Genomic DNA, 15,722 nt, shown 5'->3' with positions numbered 1-15,722 from the left:
AGAAAGGTCCCTGTCAGCCACTGGTCTCAAACCCAGAACCTTCTTGCTGTGAGGTGACAGTGCTAACCACTACACCACTGTGCTGCCTGTTGAACCCACATACCAGTTAAATTGCACCTTTCCATCAATGTGAAGTAGACTAAAATAATAAAAAATTAGTACACCCTGAACAAGTCACCAGGTCATCACAGGGCCAACACATAGACACAGACAGCCATTCACACTCACATTCACGGTCAATTTAGAGTCACCAGTTAACCTAACCTGCATATCTTTGGACTGTGGGAGAAACAGGAGCAAACCCACGCAGACACGGGGAGAACATGCAAACTCCACACAGAAAGGCCCTCACCAACCACAGGGCTCGAACCTGGACCTTCTTGCTGTGAGGCAACAGTGCTAATCACTACACCACTGTGCCACCCCAATGATAATTGTATACTGTATAAAAATGTAACACTTCAAATAATGTACATAAATCATACATTTACATGGATATGTTCTCTTCTTACACATACATTTACATAATGCCAACTAGGCTTGGAAGGCCTCCTTCTTCAGCTTGACAATTCCCTTAACCACTGGAGTCCACTGGAGCCTGCTTGGGGGTTGCTGCCATGACTGGCACCAACAACCTTGCGACCACAGCTCCATACAGCCAGTCAGCATTGGAGGCACAGAACATGATCCATGCAAACTCAATGTCCCCAGCCTCTCTTGGAATGCAGGCAAAGTCCTGCTGGAGATATGACTTGAAGATGTCTCTGACAGGGGGCTCTGTTCAACCTTCCCAGCACACCAGCACTATATTTTTGGGTTTGCCAGGTGTGTCCAGCATCTTCCCCTGCCATCTGATCCAACACACTATAAGGTAATGATCAGTTGACAGCTTAGCTCCAGTTTTCAACTGAGGGTCCAAGACATACCGTCACAGGTCTGATGATACAACTACAAAATCAATCATCGATCTACAGTGGTGCTTAAAAGTTTGTGAACCCTTTAGAATTTTCTATATTTCTGCAAAAATATGACCCAAAACATCATCAGATTTTCACACAAGTCCTAAAAGTAGATAAACAGAACCCAGTTAAACAAATGAGACAAAAATATTATACTTGGTCATTTATTTATTGAGGAAAATGATCCAATATTACATATCTGTGAGTGGCAAAAGTATGTGAACCTTTGCTTTCAGTATCTGATGTGACCCCCTTGTGCAGCAATAACTGCAAGTAAATGTTTCCGGTATCTGTTGATCAGTCCTGCACACCGGCTTGGAGGAATTTTAGCCCGTTCCTCCATACAGAACAGCTTCAACTCTGGGATGTTGGTGGGTTTCCTCACATGAACTGCTCGCTTCAGGTCCATCCACAACATTTTGATTGGATTAAGGTCAGGACTTTGACTTGGCCATTCCAAAACATGAACTTTATTCTTCTTTAACCATTCTTTGGTAGAATGACTTGTGTGCTTAGGGTCGTTGTCTTGCTGCATGACCCACCTTCTCTTGAAATTCAGTTCGTGGACAGATGTCCTGGCATTTTCCTTTAGAATTCCCTGGTATAATTCAGAATTCATTGCTCCATCAATGATGGCAAGCCGTCCTGGCCCAGATGCAGCAAAACAGGCCCAAAACACGATACTACCACCACCATGTTTCACAGATGGGATAAGGTTGTTATGCTGGAATGCAGTGTTTTCCTTTCTCCAAACTTAACGCTTCTCATTTAAACCAAATTGTTCTGTTTTGGCCTCAGCCGTCCACAAAACATTTTTCCAATAGCCTTCTGGCTTGTCCATGTGATCTTTAGCAAACTGCAGACAAGCAGCAAGTTTTTTGGAGAGCAGTGGCTTTCTCCTTGCAACCCTGTCATGCACACCATTGTTGTTCAGTGTTCTCCTGATGGTGGACTCATGAACATTAGCCAATGTGAGAGAGCCCTTCAGTTGCTTAGAAGTTACCCTGGGGTCATTTGTGACCTCACCAACTATTACACGCCTTGCTCTTGGAGTGATCTTTGTTGGTTGACCACTCCTGGGGAGGGTAACAATGGTCTTGAATTTCCTCCATTTGTACACAATCTGTCTGACTGTGGATTGGTGGAGTCCAAACTCTTTAGAGATGGTTTTGTAACCTTTTCCAGCCTGATGAGCATCAACAACGCTTTTTCTGAGGTCCTCAGAAATCTCCTTTGTTCGTGCCATGATACACTTGCACAAACATGTGTTGTGAAGATCAGACTTTGATAGATCCCTGTTCTTTAAATAAAACAGGGTGCCCACTCACACCTGATTTGTCATCCAATTTATTGAAAACACCGGACTCTAATTTCACCTTCAAATTAACTGCTAATCCTAGAGGTTCACATACTTTTGCCACTCACAGATATGTAATATTAGATCATTTTCCTCAATAAATAAATGACCAAGTATCATATTTTTGTCTAATTTGTTTAACTGGGTTCTCTTTATCTACTTTAAGGACTTGTGTGAAAATCTGATGATGTTTTGGGTCATATTTATGCAGAAATATAGAAAATTCTAAAGGGTTCACAAACTTTCAAGCACCACTGTAAGATGTAGAGTGCTTTGGTACCAAGCATATTTATGAACATCCTTTTGCTCAAACATGGTGTTTGTTATGGACAGATTATGCCTAGCACAGAAGTCCAATAATGGAGCACCACTCAGGTTCAGCTCGGGTGGGCCATTCCTCCAAATCACATCCTTCCAGGTTTCACTGTCTTTGCCCACATGAGTTTTAAAGTCCTCTCACAGAAATGATAGAGTCACCCAAAAGGGTGCCTTCCAGCACCCAATGCAAAGCCTTCAAGAAGGCCAAATACTCTGAAATACTGAAATACTGGACCTTCAAGAAGGCCAAATACTGGTGTTTGGTGCACAAACACAGACAACAGTCAGAACATGTGCCCCAACTTGAAGCCTCAGGGAGGCAACTTTGTCATTGACCAGGGTGAACTCCAATGTACTGGCACTGAATGGGGGCTACAAGAAAAGCCACACCTGCTTGCTGCCTCTCACTGAGGGCAACTCCAGAATTGAGTAGAGTCAAGCCTCTTTCCAGGAGTTTGGTTCTGGATCCAGTACCATGCATTGAGGCGAGCCCGACTATATCTAGCCAGTACCTCTCTACCTCCTGCACCAGCTCAGGCTCCTTTCCTGCCATAGAGGGTAAGTTAGTGGAAGTTTTGGAATGCCTGAAGCAACTGACAGGTACTGACAGGCCAAGCAGAGTGTAGCTGTTGCAGTTGTGTAAGCAAAAGCTCAGGTGTGGGAGGAGATTGGTGAGGTCATGGAAAAAACCCTTTTGGTTAGCCTTGAAGAGATTCTGGCAAACTGTCAAGTGACTCAGGAGGGGAAAGCAGTACATTGCCCATGCTGTTTACAACAGGCATGGAGTGCTGTTGACCTCAACTGGGGATATAGTCAGATGATGGAAGGAATACTTCAAGGATCTCCTGAACCCTTCTGACATACCTTCCATAGAGGAGGCAAACTTGAAGGACTCGGGGGAGGACCTGTCCATAACTAGAACTGAGGTCATTGAGGTAGGTAAAGAACTGCTCTGGGAGTATGGGGTCCTGGGCCCATGGATATAGACCATTAGGTCCCTGTATGAATGGACCGAGTGCTTGGTTCATGTTCTCAGCAGTAAGTCAGACTTTTTCTCAGTGGGTGTTGGACTCTGCCAGGTATGCCATTTGTCTTAGAATTTGTTTATAATTTTTATGGAAAGGATTTTTCAGCATAGTCAGGGAGTGGAAGGCATATGGTTTTGGGACATCAGGATTGCATCAGGGTGACATTGTTATGTAGATGGACAGTGAGATATTTACATATTCAACTGCACATTCTGCTGGACATACTTACTTTTACTTGAGTCTGTTTGTTTTCATCATTCATGCCAATCTGTGCTGCCATGGAACTTCACCAGCAGCAAAGGAGAAGTAGCAGGAATGCATCTCCATCACAGCAAGAGCCAGTGAAGAATAATTGTTAGCTTCTGCTCTGGGAAGTTCTGGGGCACAGTAACTGGGGTCTCAGACTCTCAAAGAGGCCAGTAATCTGGTTGATCTGCCTTTTCCCATTGAATGTAGTTGTGGAGGGTAACTGTTGCTTCCACCAACCTGTCTATATTTTCAGGGCTCATGGCATTCACATGGTGGTATATCCTCCACTGAACTGCAAGGATATGGAAAGTATTCTGTACTATCTGCCTGGCTCAGGACAAGCAGTAGTTAAATACTCACTGTGGGGCTGTTAGCTGACATCCTGGAAATAGACACAGGAGGTCTTTCCTCAATGGTAAGGCCTTATACCCCACAAAAAAATGTGAAACTGGCCAAAGATGTTCAACACTGGGAAGAAGATTATCTTCAGGGAGATCCAGACAGCCTGCCTCAAGATTCCTTCTAAAATGACAGAAGGTGAGTGTGCCTCTGTCACTGTTTTCCCTTTGGCATCTACATCCACCACCCTGAACTGGCATCTTGCATTGACAGTGACAAGCAAGATGATGGAGAAGGTGCCTTTGTAGTTGTAAAACAGGGACCTGGATGAGGCAGAAGCCTGGCTAACAATGTGCTTGCTGTCAATTGCACCTCCGCGGTTGGGAAAGTTCCACCTCTGCTGGAAATCGACAACAATCTCCCTCCACCCACTCTTTTGAGTGACAGGCATAAAGTCTTCTACTAAACAGTCTGAAATCACCTGGGCAAAACTGGGCACTATACTTCACATCTTTGAAGGAATAGCAACATTACAAAGTGGTAAATAAATGCTTTACTGTCCCAACTTTTTTAATGTGTTGCAAGAATCAAATTTGGAAAAGGGGTTTATTAAAACAAACAAACAAACAAACAAGCAAAGACAATATAATTCATGAGGTAAAGCATCAAAAATATGCTTTTGTTTTGTTTTGAGTGCAATACAGGTCAAAGATTATTTACAAATCATTGTTTTCAGTTGTAATTTCAATTTCAACATAGCATCTCAACTTTTGGTGACTTGGAGTAATTTTCTCCACAGACTAAAACACACACATACATTTTCAATTTTTTTTTATCCACCTCACTTCCTGCTTTTCTGTTTCTGATGTCAGTTTTGAAGAGTTTAAATTCCTATTTGAAGAAAGCTTCAGAAAGGTGTGAGTTGTGGCCACAGCAAGTTCTCTACTGCTGCTAGCTTTCTAGTCTTGACCATATGTGGAAAATTCTGTGATGTCAGAGTTTCACATCATAAACCTTTGGCACAAAGTGACATGTGATCAGTTTGACCATATACCAGTGCAGCAAGAAGAGACATGCTGTACACAGAGCTCACACTGAAGATGATGACATGGGTGTGGATTACAGTGGTGCTTTTTAATAAAATTGGTAAGTGTGGATGCTTTTCTGATCAAATGCAGGTTGCTGTAATTCGGGTTACTGACACAAATATAACAACATTGTAAATAAATCATTGGGTTATGATTCCTTGCAAGAGAGAGAGAGAAAAAAAAAAGGAAATCCAGATTTGCTTGAAACCTACTTTTACAACATTTTATGATTATCCTAGTGACAATCTCTGTATATGATTGGTAAAATGAACCTTTGGTACATTTATGCATGTTTTATGCCCCTATCAGCAGATTCTGCACAGGAAAATGGCATCAATCAACCGAACCCAATGATCACTGCTGATGTTGGTGAAAACGTGACTCTGCACTGCTTTCGCCTGCAAGAAGATCAAAGTGGACCATTAATTTGGTACAAGCAAAAAGTAGGGCATAAGCCTCATGCAATGGTTACAGTTCAACATGAACCCAATTTTGAAGATGAGTTCAAGTCACCAAGATTCAGCATTGAGAAAGAAAAAATGAGCTGCCATTTGAAAATTGCCAAAGTGGAACGATCGGATGAAGCCATGTATTACTGTGGACTTCTAAAAATGTTTAGTGTGTTTGGAAAAGGAACATATTTATCAGTGAAAGGTAAGCACTTTAATGTACATACCTAGTTGCCATTTTATACAATTTGAGACCAAATAAATGAAAAAAAAACCCCAGATACATTTAAAGTCAATTTGATTTCTCAGACTCTTTTAGTCTGTTTCATTCGAGATCACAGGGCTCTGAGAACTTTAATGTGAATGTATTCTCCATTTGTATGACTTGAAATTTTCTAACCTGTTAAAAATATCATATGCATTTGAGCATCCAGTATGTATACCAAAGAAATCTATTTAATTCATTGTTGAGTAATATATACGGTATATATAAATCAGTCAAAGTTTTTTTCTTTACTTTTATTAATGAAAAGATACTTCATGTCTTAAAGTCATGATGGATGTCATTTTTCTTTACTTAGTTGAGTGGTTCTTGACATAATATGGATTACACGCCAGTTGTGCAGTGGAATAGGGCTATTTACTGCATTTTTATTATTTACTATTCACTCTTTGATCTCAAACACATTGAGAAAGCAAGAAACTCATCCACTAATTAACTCTTAATGAGGCATATCTGGTAACTGAAAAACATTCCACCTCATGAAGCTGGTTAAGATAACGCCAATAGCATGCAAAGGGTCATCAAGGTAAACTCTGGATAATTTGAAGAATCTAAAATATCAAATATATTTTGTTTTTTAAACACTTTTTTGTTTATCTCATAATTCCATATGTTCCAGCTGTTATTTCATAATTTCGATGTCTTCAGTGTTGTTCTACAATGTAGAAAATACAAAAAAAAAAAAAACTATGAATGAGTAAACCAAGGGTGTACAAACTTTTGACTGGTACTGTATTTGCATTGTAAACAGTGCCATGTTAGATTCATTTCTTCCAGCAAAGTTAGTGACTCTCAGTACAGATCGTTATATGGTTGTATTTGTGTGTTTTTTTTTTTTTTTTTTGCTTCATGGTTGAAATAAATGAACGATAAAAACATTGTGCCATGCTGTAATAGGAAAATCATCAATGACCTGTTGGCGTGATGATGCCAGACATGAAGCAGAGTTTTATGTCCAAAAATTTTCAAAACAAGTTCACTTTTGTTCTCAATTACAGTATGTTTTATTATCGATAAACAGCCGTTCCCTCACCCACCTCTCTTTCATTCCTCTGGAGAAGTTAATAAGACAAAAAAACCCAGCTGCCTTTCATGTCAGAGAGAACCCAGAGTATGCAAACTCCTCTATCCTGAAGACTTTACGAAATCTGAAATCTTAAAGTTTTTTTTGAACATGAAAAATGATCACGCATGAGAAAAATTTCTTAATCCTGTATAATCCAGTGATTTGCAGCTGCACTACTGTCAGAGCTGCTGTTATAGACAATTAATCAAAGCATTCTGACTGATCAACTGTGGTATAAAATGCTGTAACTGAGAACAGGTGCTTTCTGGACTGCACATTACATTACACTGTAATGTACATTACAGTGTCTCTATCACACTGAACAGGTGATGGAGATGTAAAAGTGTCAGTGAACCAGAGCGGCGTGTTGGACTCGGTTCCTGCAGGAGCGTCAGTGAGTCTGCAGTGCTCGGTTCTCTCTGAGAGCAGAGCAGCAGAACACCAAGTGCTCTGGTTCAGAGCTGCTCCACCACAATCCCATCCTCAAATCATTTACACTCATCACAGCAGCAGCCGTCAGTGTGAGAGCGGCTCTTCTACACACACCTGTGTGTACAACTTCTCCAAGAACATCCTCAGCATCACTGATACTGGAACTTACTACTGCGCTGTGGCCGTGTGTGGGAAGATCATTTTTGGGAACGGGACTCAAGTACAGTTGGGTAAGAAGTTGTGTCATGTTTTAGTGATATGCCAGAGTGTGTAGTAATTATTTGTCTGTCTAATATATGTTTATGTACTTGTATCGGGCCGTCCGATAAGACTTGGCACAATGTTTTCTCATTCCAGATATTTCAATTTTTAATAAAACCTACATCTTAAATTATTATTCTCTCTCATTTTCAATTATCTGAAGAAATGAGTTTGTTTAGCATAGAAGTAAATACTGAGCCAATATTTAATCCTGTGATATTTCCTGTGTAGCAGAGAGATCTGTCGTGGATCCTGTAGTGATCTGTCTCGCTGGAGCTTTGGGAGTGTGTGTGGTTGTGATCTTTGCTTTGATCTTTATCATAACCTGTCAAGGAAGAACCAGAGGTACGTCTGCATTATGGCTTTTATTAAAGTTATTATACAAATCTAAAGTTATTTTAAAATTATATTTTTCCATTATATACAATAAGTTACCAGTGTATTAGTTATTTTGTTATTGTAGCAATTTGTAGGAGGGGGAGGAGCACAGAAAGACAGCAGGCCAGAATAAAGTTCAAAACTGTTTTATTTTGCTCTTTTCAGATGCAAAAATCCAGTCTCCCAGCCATGCACGCACGCACGCACGCACGCACGCACACACAAGTCATCTGGTTGGGGAGAGAGCTCACTTCCTCTGCTCTCTCTCTCTCCTTATATAGGGCGTGGTCGCTGGGAAGACACACAAACACAGCTTAATTGACATCAGGTGTAGTGATTCTGCCACTTACCTTCCCTGACTCCGCCCTCCAGTCACAGACTGATGCTTAACCACACCCCCGCTGTCACATACCCCCACCACCCTACTCAGGCTGGGCAGCTGTCCGGCCTGCAGCCAACTCCCCCCCCCCCCCCCCCCCCCCGACGGGAGAGGAAGTCCGCCATGACCATCTGCGCCCCTGGCCTGTGGACCACCTTGAAATTAAAGGGCTGGAGTGCCAGATACCAACGGGTGATCCATGCATTGGCATCCTTCATGCAGTTGAGCCACTGGAGGGGTGTGTGGTCCGAACAGAGGGTGAAAGGGTGCCCCAGGAGGTAGTAGCGGAGGGCGAGGACTGCCCACTTGATCACCAGGCACTCCTTTTCGATGGTGCTGTAGCGCCCCTCATGCACCGACAGCTTCCTACTTATGTACAGCATGGGGCGATCCTCCCCCTCCACCTCCTGGGACAGAACGGCCCCCAGCCCTCTGTCCGACGCATCCATCTGCAACATAAAGGGGAGAGAAAAGTCAGGGGAGTGTAACAGTGGCCTTCTGCACAGTGCAGCCTTCACCTCAGAGAATGCCTGCTGGCATTGCTCCATCCACTGGACCGGATCTGGTGCTCCCTTTTTAGTGAGATCAGTCAGCTGGCTGATCATCTCATTCTCATCTCATTATCTCTAGCTGCTTTATCCTTCTACAGGGTCGCAGGCAAGCTGGAGCCTATCCCAGCTGACTACAGGCGAAAGGCGGGGTACACCCTGGACAAGTCGCCAGGTCATCACAGGGCTGACACATAGACACAGACAACCATTCACACTCACATTCACACCTACGGTCAATTTAGAGTCACCAGTTAACCTAACCTGCATGTCTTTGGACTGTGGGGGAAACCGGAGCACCTGGAGGAAACCCACGCGGACACGGGGAGAACAAGCAAACTCCGCACAGAAAGGCCCTCGCTGGCCCCGGGGCTCAAACCCAGGACCTTCTTGCTGTGAGGCGACAGCGCTAACCACTACACCACCATGCCGCCCCTGGCTGATCACATCTGAATAATTAGGTATAAACCTACGCTAGTAGCCAGCCAGCCCCAGGAACTGTCTCACCCCCTTTTTGGTCCTGGGCCTCGGGCAGGCCGCAATTGCTGCTGTCTTTTTAATTTGGGGACGCACCTGCCCATTGCCCAAGTGGAAGCCCACATACCGTACTTCCACCCACCCAATCACACACTTCTTCGGGTTGGCTGTGAGACCCGCCCGCCTCAGCGACCTAAGGACAGCCCTCAGGTGTTGTTGGTGCCGCAGCCAGTCATTACTATAAATAATGATGTCGTCGACGTACACGGCCGCATACGTGGCGTGGGGGCGGAGGACCCTATCCATCAGCCGCTGAAATGTAGCGGGTGCCCCAAACAGCCCAAAAGGACGTGTGACAAACTGGTGTAAACCGAACGGCGTGGAAAAGGTCATTTTTTTCTCGGGATAATGGAGTCAAGGGGATCTGCCAATAACCCTTTGTCAAATCCAGTGTCAAGTAAAAGAAAGCCATGCCTAGTCAATCAAGCAACTCATCAATACGAGGCATTGGGCACGCGTCGAATTTAGAGACCGCGTTGACTTTTCTATAGTCTACACAGAACCGGACTGACCCGTCGGCCTTGGGTACCAAGACCACTGGGCTGCTCCAGTCGCTGTGGGACTCCTCGACGATATCCATTTCGAGCATGGCCTCGAGTTCTTCCCGAACCACTTTTTTCTTGTGTTTGGGTAGCCTGTAAGGGCGGCTACGCACTACCACCCCCGGGGGCGTCTCAATGTGGTGCTCTATGAGGTCGGTGCGGCCGGGCAGGGACGAGAACACATCCGAAAACTTGGTCTGCAACTGGGCAATCTCCGTGAGTTGGGTCAGGCAGAGGTGGTCTCCACAGGGGACCGGAGAGGTACGCAATGCCAATGCTCCCTTTTGAACCTCCGGCCCCAGCTCCACCTTCTCCAGAACCACCAACACCAATGCCACGGGGACCTCCTCATTCCAGAGTTTGAGCAGATTAAGGTGGTAAATCTGTAGTGCCCCACCCCTGTCCATTCGCCTCACCTTGTAGTCGACGTCCCTGACTCGCGGTGTGACCTCAAAGGGTCCTTGCCACTTGGCGATCAATTTGGAGCTCGATGTGGGCAACAGTATGAGTACTTTATCTCCCAGTGCGAACTCCCTAAGGCACGTACCCCTGTCGTACAGGCGGGTTTGCCATTCTTGGGCCTGCCGCAAATTCTCCTGGGTTAGGTGTGTGACTGTGTGGAGTTTTGCACTCAGGTCAATAACGTATTGAATTTCATTTTTACTTGGTGAAGGTCCCTCCTCCCAATTTTCTTGCAGCACATCTAGAATGCCACGCGGCTTACGCCCATATAACAATTCGAATGGGGAGAACCCCGTGGAGGCTTGGGGGACCTCTCACACTGCAAATAGCAAGGGTTCAAGCCATTTATCCCAATTATGTGTGTCCTCACTAACGAATTTTTTAATTATATTTTTGAGGGGTGCAATTGAACCATTCAACTAAACTGTCTGTTTGTGGGTGATAAACGCTGGTGCAGATGGGCTTAATTCCTAATAATCCATACAGTTCGCTCAGTGTGCGTGACATAAACAAGGTGCCTTGGTCAGTCAGAATCTCTTTCAGGATTCCAACTTGGGAGATGATGCAGAAGAGTGCTTCTGCAACACTGCATGCTGAGATATTGCGAAGAGGCACTGCTTCTGGGTATCGCGTTGCATAGTCCACCAGAACTAAAATAAAGCAGTACCCTCGTGTTGACCAATCTAATGGCCCGACGAGATCCATCCCAATTCTCTTGAACGGGGTCTCAATTAATGGGAGAGGGTGCAAAGGCACTTTTGGAATGGCCGCTGGATTTACTAACTGGCATTCGCAGCACGCCGTACACCACCTACGGACATCGCCGCGAATCCCTGGCCAATAGAACCGGGCCATTAGTCAGGCTAGTGTCTTATCCTACCCTAAGTGTCCAGCCATGGGATTAAAGTGAGCTGCCTGGAATAGCCGGCGGCTCTTTGGAATCAAAAGCTGTGTGACTTGCTCTTTAGTCTGAGTGTCCTGCGTCACTCGGTATAACCTATCCTTCATAATAGAAAAATAGGGGAAGGACGGGGTGGCGTTTGGCTGGAGCGTTTGACCATCGATTACTCTCCCTTGGTCAAACGCATGGCGCAGAGTCTCATCTCGTGATTGCTCTAACGGAAAATCCGCGAGGGATTCCCCGAGAGAGGGAGGAGGAGCCTGCGGCTCCTCACTCTGGCGTGGAGATGACGTAGATGGCTCTATGACAGCTGCTCCCGCCAATGCGACACCGGGACTTCCCCCTGCTGAACTATGGCAGGACCCACTCTTCACTAAATGGATCATTAACTCCCCGAATCCCGGCCAATCAGTCCCCAAAATTATTGAGTGGGTGAGGCGAGGATTAACTGCCGCCTTTACTCTAAATTTTTCCCCTCTGAAAAAAATGTGGACCGACACTAAAGGGTAGCTGTGAACATCCCCGTGCACACACACAACACCTTCACCCCCTGTGCTCCCCCAATGCCTCGTCTTGCACCAGGCTTTGGTGAATTGAGGTCTGATTACAGCCAGAGTCCACCAACACCTGATATGTATCCCCTTGGATACTCACCGGTATGCGATATGCTCCGGCCCGATTGAGGACGGCTCCTGGCGCATCGGGGATCCGAACCACCATGCCCACTTCCATTGCTGAGCACTGCTGTTGGAGGTGGCCCAGCTCCCTGCAGTGCCAGCAAACCAGCCCGGGCTTCCTCTCTGCACCGGCGCTCTGGGGCTCACTCACCTGGGAGGGGGAAGAGACAGACACAGAAGGGGAAAAACGTGAGGGCACCATGGGTGCGACGGGCTGGCTGGGGTGGGGCTGGCCCCCACCTCTGAGGTGGGGAAACGAGGCAAGGATGAGACACAGGAGGGGATAGAGAGAGAGAGAGGAGAGGGAAGAAGAGGATGTCTGCTGTCCTGTCGTTGGAACAGCCGCCAAATGGTCCTCTGCCAACTCGATGGCCTGATCCAGTGACGCTGGGCGGTGGCACTCGACCCACTCTGCAGTCCCCTCTAGTAGGCGGGCAATGAACTGCTCCAGCACCACCTGATCGATGATTCCCTTGGCTTTGTGGTTGCCGAACCTCAACCACCGCCAGCAGGCATCCTGGAGCTGCTGGCCAAACGCGAACGGCCGGCCGACTTCCTCCAGACGCAGAGTGCAGAAATGCTGTCGCTGCTGTTCGGGGGTGCGCCCCACCTGCTGGAGGACGGCCTGGCGAAGGTCCGCATAGGCCAGCTGCGCCTCGCCCGTTAGCAGGGGGAGGAGGCGCTCTGCGCGCTGTTCCACCGGCCAGCCCGAGGCCTCTGCTGCCTGCTCGAAGAGCATGAGGAAGGCCTTGGGGTTGTCATGCTGGCCCATCTTAGTTAGGGTGAGGGGAGAAGGGCCCGCGGTGGTGGAGGTGGTGGACCCCGCCGACGCGAGGAGGTGCCGGAACGCCTGTCGATCTTCCTGCTGCGCCAACACCAGGGCCTCGAACCAGTGCTCTTGCTCCTTCCGGAGGGTGACTAGCGCCTGGTGCTGGCTCTGCTGGGCCGTGGCGAGGGTGTGGACCAGGTCAGCGAAGGGGGAGGACTCCATGGAGCTGTTCTTTTCCTCTGCCCGGTCCCGGGTTTCGGCACCACTGTAGCAGTTCATAAGAGGTGGAGGAGCACAGAAAGACGGCAGGCCAGAATAAAGTTCAAAACTGTTTTATTTTGCTCTTTTCAGATGCAATAATCCACTCTCCCAGCCATGCACGCTCGCGCACACACACACAAGTCGTCTGGTTGGGGAGAGAGCTCACTTCCTCTGCTCTCTCTCTCCTTATATAGGTCGTGGTCGCTGGGAAGACACACAAACACAGGTTAATTGACATCAGGTGTAGTGATTCTGCCACTTACCTTCCCTGACTCCGCCCTCTGGTCACAGACTGAAGCTTGAACACGCCCCCACTGCCACAGTTATATACAACAAATTGGCATTGTATACCATTTTAATATAAACAGTAATTAATTACTTTTGTGTTATCCACAAAACAAGTTAGTTCCTGTTATCTATCAGTGATAAACTGTTGTTGCATTTTCTTCTCGACAGTGAGATTAAAACATGGTTCTGTGGCAGACAAGACCCTCAATCAGGTAAATATTCAGGATATGTGAATACATACATGATGCTGTAAACAGACAAGTAATTAGTTTCACATTTTTGCATTAAAAGTGGAATAATTCTAAAGTCTAATAATCTCATATCCCTCCAGGACTGTGACACTGTGGAGCTGAATTACGCTGCCTTACATTTCAGTGAGAGGAGAGCCAAAAGAGGAAGAGTAAAGAAACAACAACCTCAAGATACTATATATTCTGATGTGCAACATAATTCTGTAATTTAGATTTGATCTCTGATCTGATTCAATGTTATTAATTCTGTTATCAGGTTTCATTTTGACTGTTTTTGTTAATGATTAATGATTGTTCAGACTGAATTTAAGCTGAATGATCTAGAAGTTTCAAAATCACTGAAACACTGGAACACTGGTTCTGTCTCGGAGTGACATGAGAAAGCATTTTTCCCCCTTTCTTCTGTTTTTTTGTAATTCTCATACTTAACTGCTTCATATCACCAAAACATATCTGAAAATAAAACAAATGCAACCTGAATAAACACAAAATGCAGTTTTTGAATTCATTTATTTATTTTCCAAAGGAACAAAGTTATTCAAATCCTAATCAGCCCGCCCCCAAGTTTCTCAATCAACCAAATTTAATACATAACTGCATTCTGTTACACAACACACACACCCTGGCTTGATTACTGCCAGTGCTGTTGAACCTAAATATCACTTAACTTGAACCTTTCCTGCTCCCTGGTTCACTCCCTGGTTCACTCCCAATCTCCGTCCCATGAAATCCAAAAATCGACAGCTTGAAAGACTCTACAGGAAATCTGGTCTTACCATCCACGAAGACATGTATACTGCTCAGCTATCTCTTTATTAGGACTCCATCTCTCATGCTAAATCACAATACTACTCTGGACTTATCTGCTCTAATGCAGGCGACACAAAGACTCTCTTTTCCGTCTTTAACAGCATCATCCACCCCCTGACTCCTTACCCCCCCACTTCTACTCCACAGACACCTGTAATTCTCTCCTCTGGTTCTTCAATGTAAAGGTCATGAAAATCCACCAGCATCTTGGTTCCACAACCTCACCCCTCCCCTCCTCTGAATTTCTTTTGCTTTGTCATTCATTTTCCACCTTTGAACTCCCTCGTCCCTCAGTAATATCCGAGCTCATCATCAAGTCCAAGCCTTCTACATGTCAACTGGATCCCCTCCCTACAGTTCTGGTCAGATCCTGCCTCCCCTCTCTGCTCACCCTTATATCAGCTATTATCCACTTCTCACTGTCCTCTGGAATTGTCCCCACTCTCTTCAAATCTGCAGCCATCAGCCCCATCCTGAAGAAGTCTGGTTCAGATCCTAATAACTTTAATAATCTTTGCCCCATTTCTCATCTTCCTTTCATCTCCAAAATTTTAGAGAAAACTGTTGCTTCTCAGCTCCACACCCATCTTACCCAAAATAGCCTATATGAACAATTCCAGTCCAGTTTCTGTCCCCACCACAGCACAGAGACAGCCCTGATAAAGATTACAGATGACCTCCTCATGGCATCTGACTCTGATTTGATTTCCATCCTCACCCTCCTTGATCTGAGTGCGGCCTTCGACACCATTTCTGACCCCATCCTCCTCAGTAGACTTTCTTCCACTGGCATCACTCACACTCCCCTTCTCTGGTTTCACTCTTACCTCAACGGCTGCACTCAGTTCATTCAGCTCAAGTCCTTTACTTCACAGTCCTCCCCCGTTACTTCAGGTGTGCCTCAGGGCTCTGTCCTGGGGCCCCTCCTCTTCATCATATACCTCCTCCCCCTCAGCAATATTTCTGTAAATATGGTATCCACTTTCACTGCTTCGCAGATGACACCCAGCTCTATCTTTCCAGTAAACCGAACTCCACTCTCCCTCCCTCCTCCCTCACCCACTGCCTTTCTGAAATCAAATCCTGGTTC

General features: G+C 45.7%; 1 protein-coding gene across 1 annotated transcript; it reads left to right on the top strand.

Moving 5' to 3' along the window:
• The first annotated feature begins 5,305 nt into the window (after window positions 1-5,305).
• Window positions 5,306-14,291, top strand: LOC132890420 (uncharacterized). The gene is made up of 6 exons (XM_060927241.1): window positions 5,306-5,396; window positions 5,651-5,992; window positions 7,463-7,798; window positions 8,061-8,174; window positions 13,740-13,783; window positions 13,903-14,291. Exons 1-6 carry the CDS (start codon window positions 5,324-5,326, stop codon window positions 14,032-14,034), a joined length of 1,041 nt encoding a protein of 346 aa, XP_060783224.1. The 5' UTR covers window positions 5,306-5,323; the 3' UTR covers window positions 14,035-14,291.
• The last annotated feature ends 1,431 nt before the right edge of the window (window positions 14,292-15,722 follow it).

The sequence above is a fragment of the Neoarius graeffei genome, chromosome 8 (assembly GCF_027579695.1).
Source record: "Neoarius graeffei isolate fNeoGra1 chromosome 8, fNeoGra1.pri, whole genome shotgun sequence".
Taxonomy (NCBI): Eukaryota; Metazoa; Chordata; class Actinopteri; order Siluriformes; family Ariidae; genus Neoarius; species Neoarius graeffei.
The sequence above is the reverse complement of the archived record's forward strand: the minus strand, read 5'-3'. Positions and strand labels throughout refer to the sequence as shown.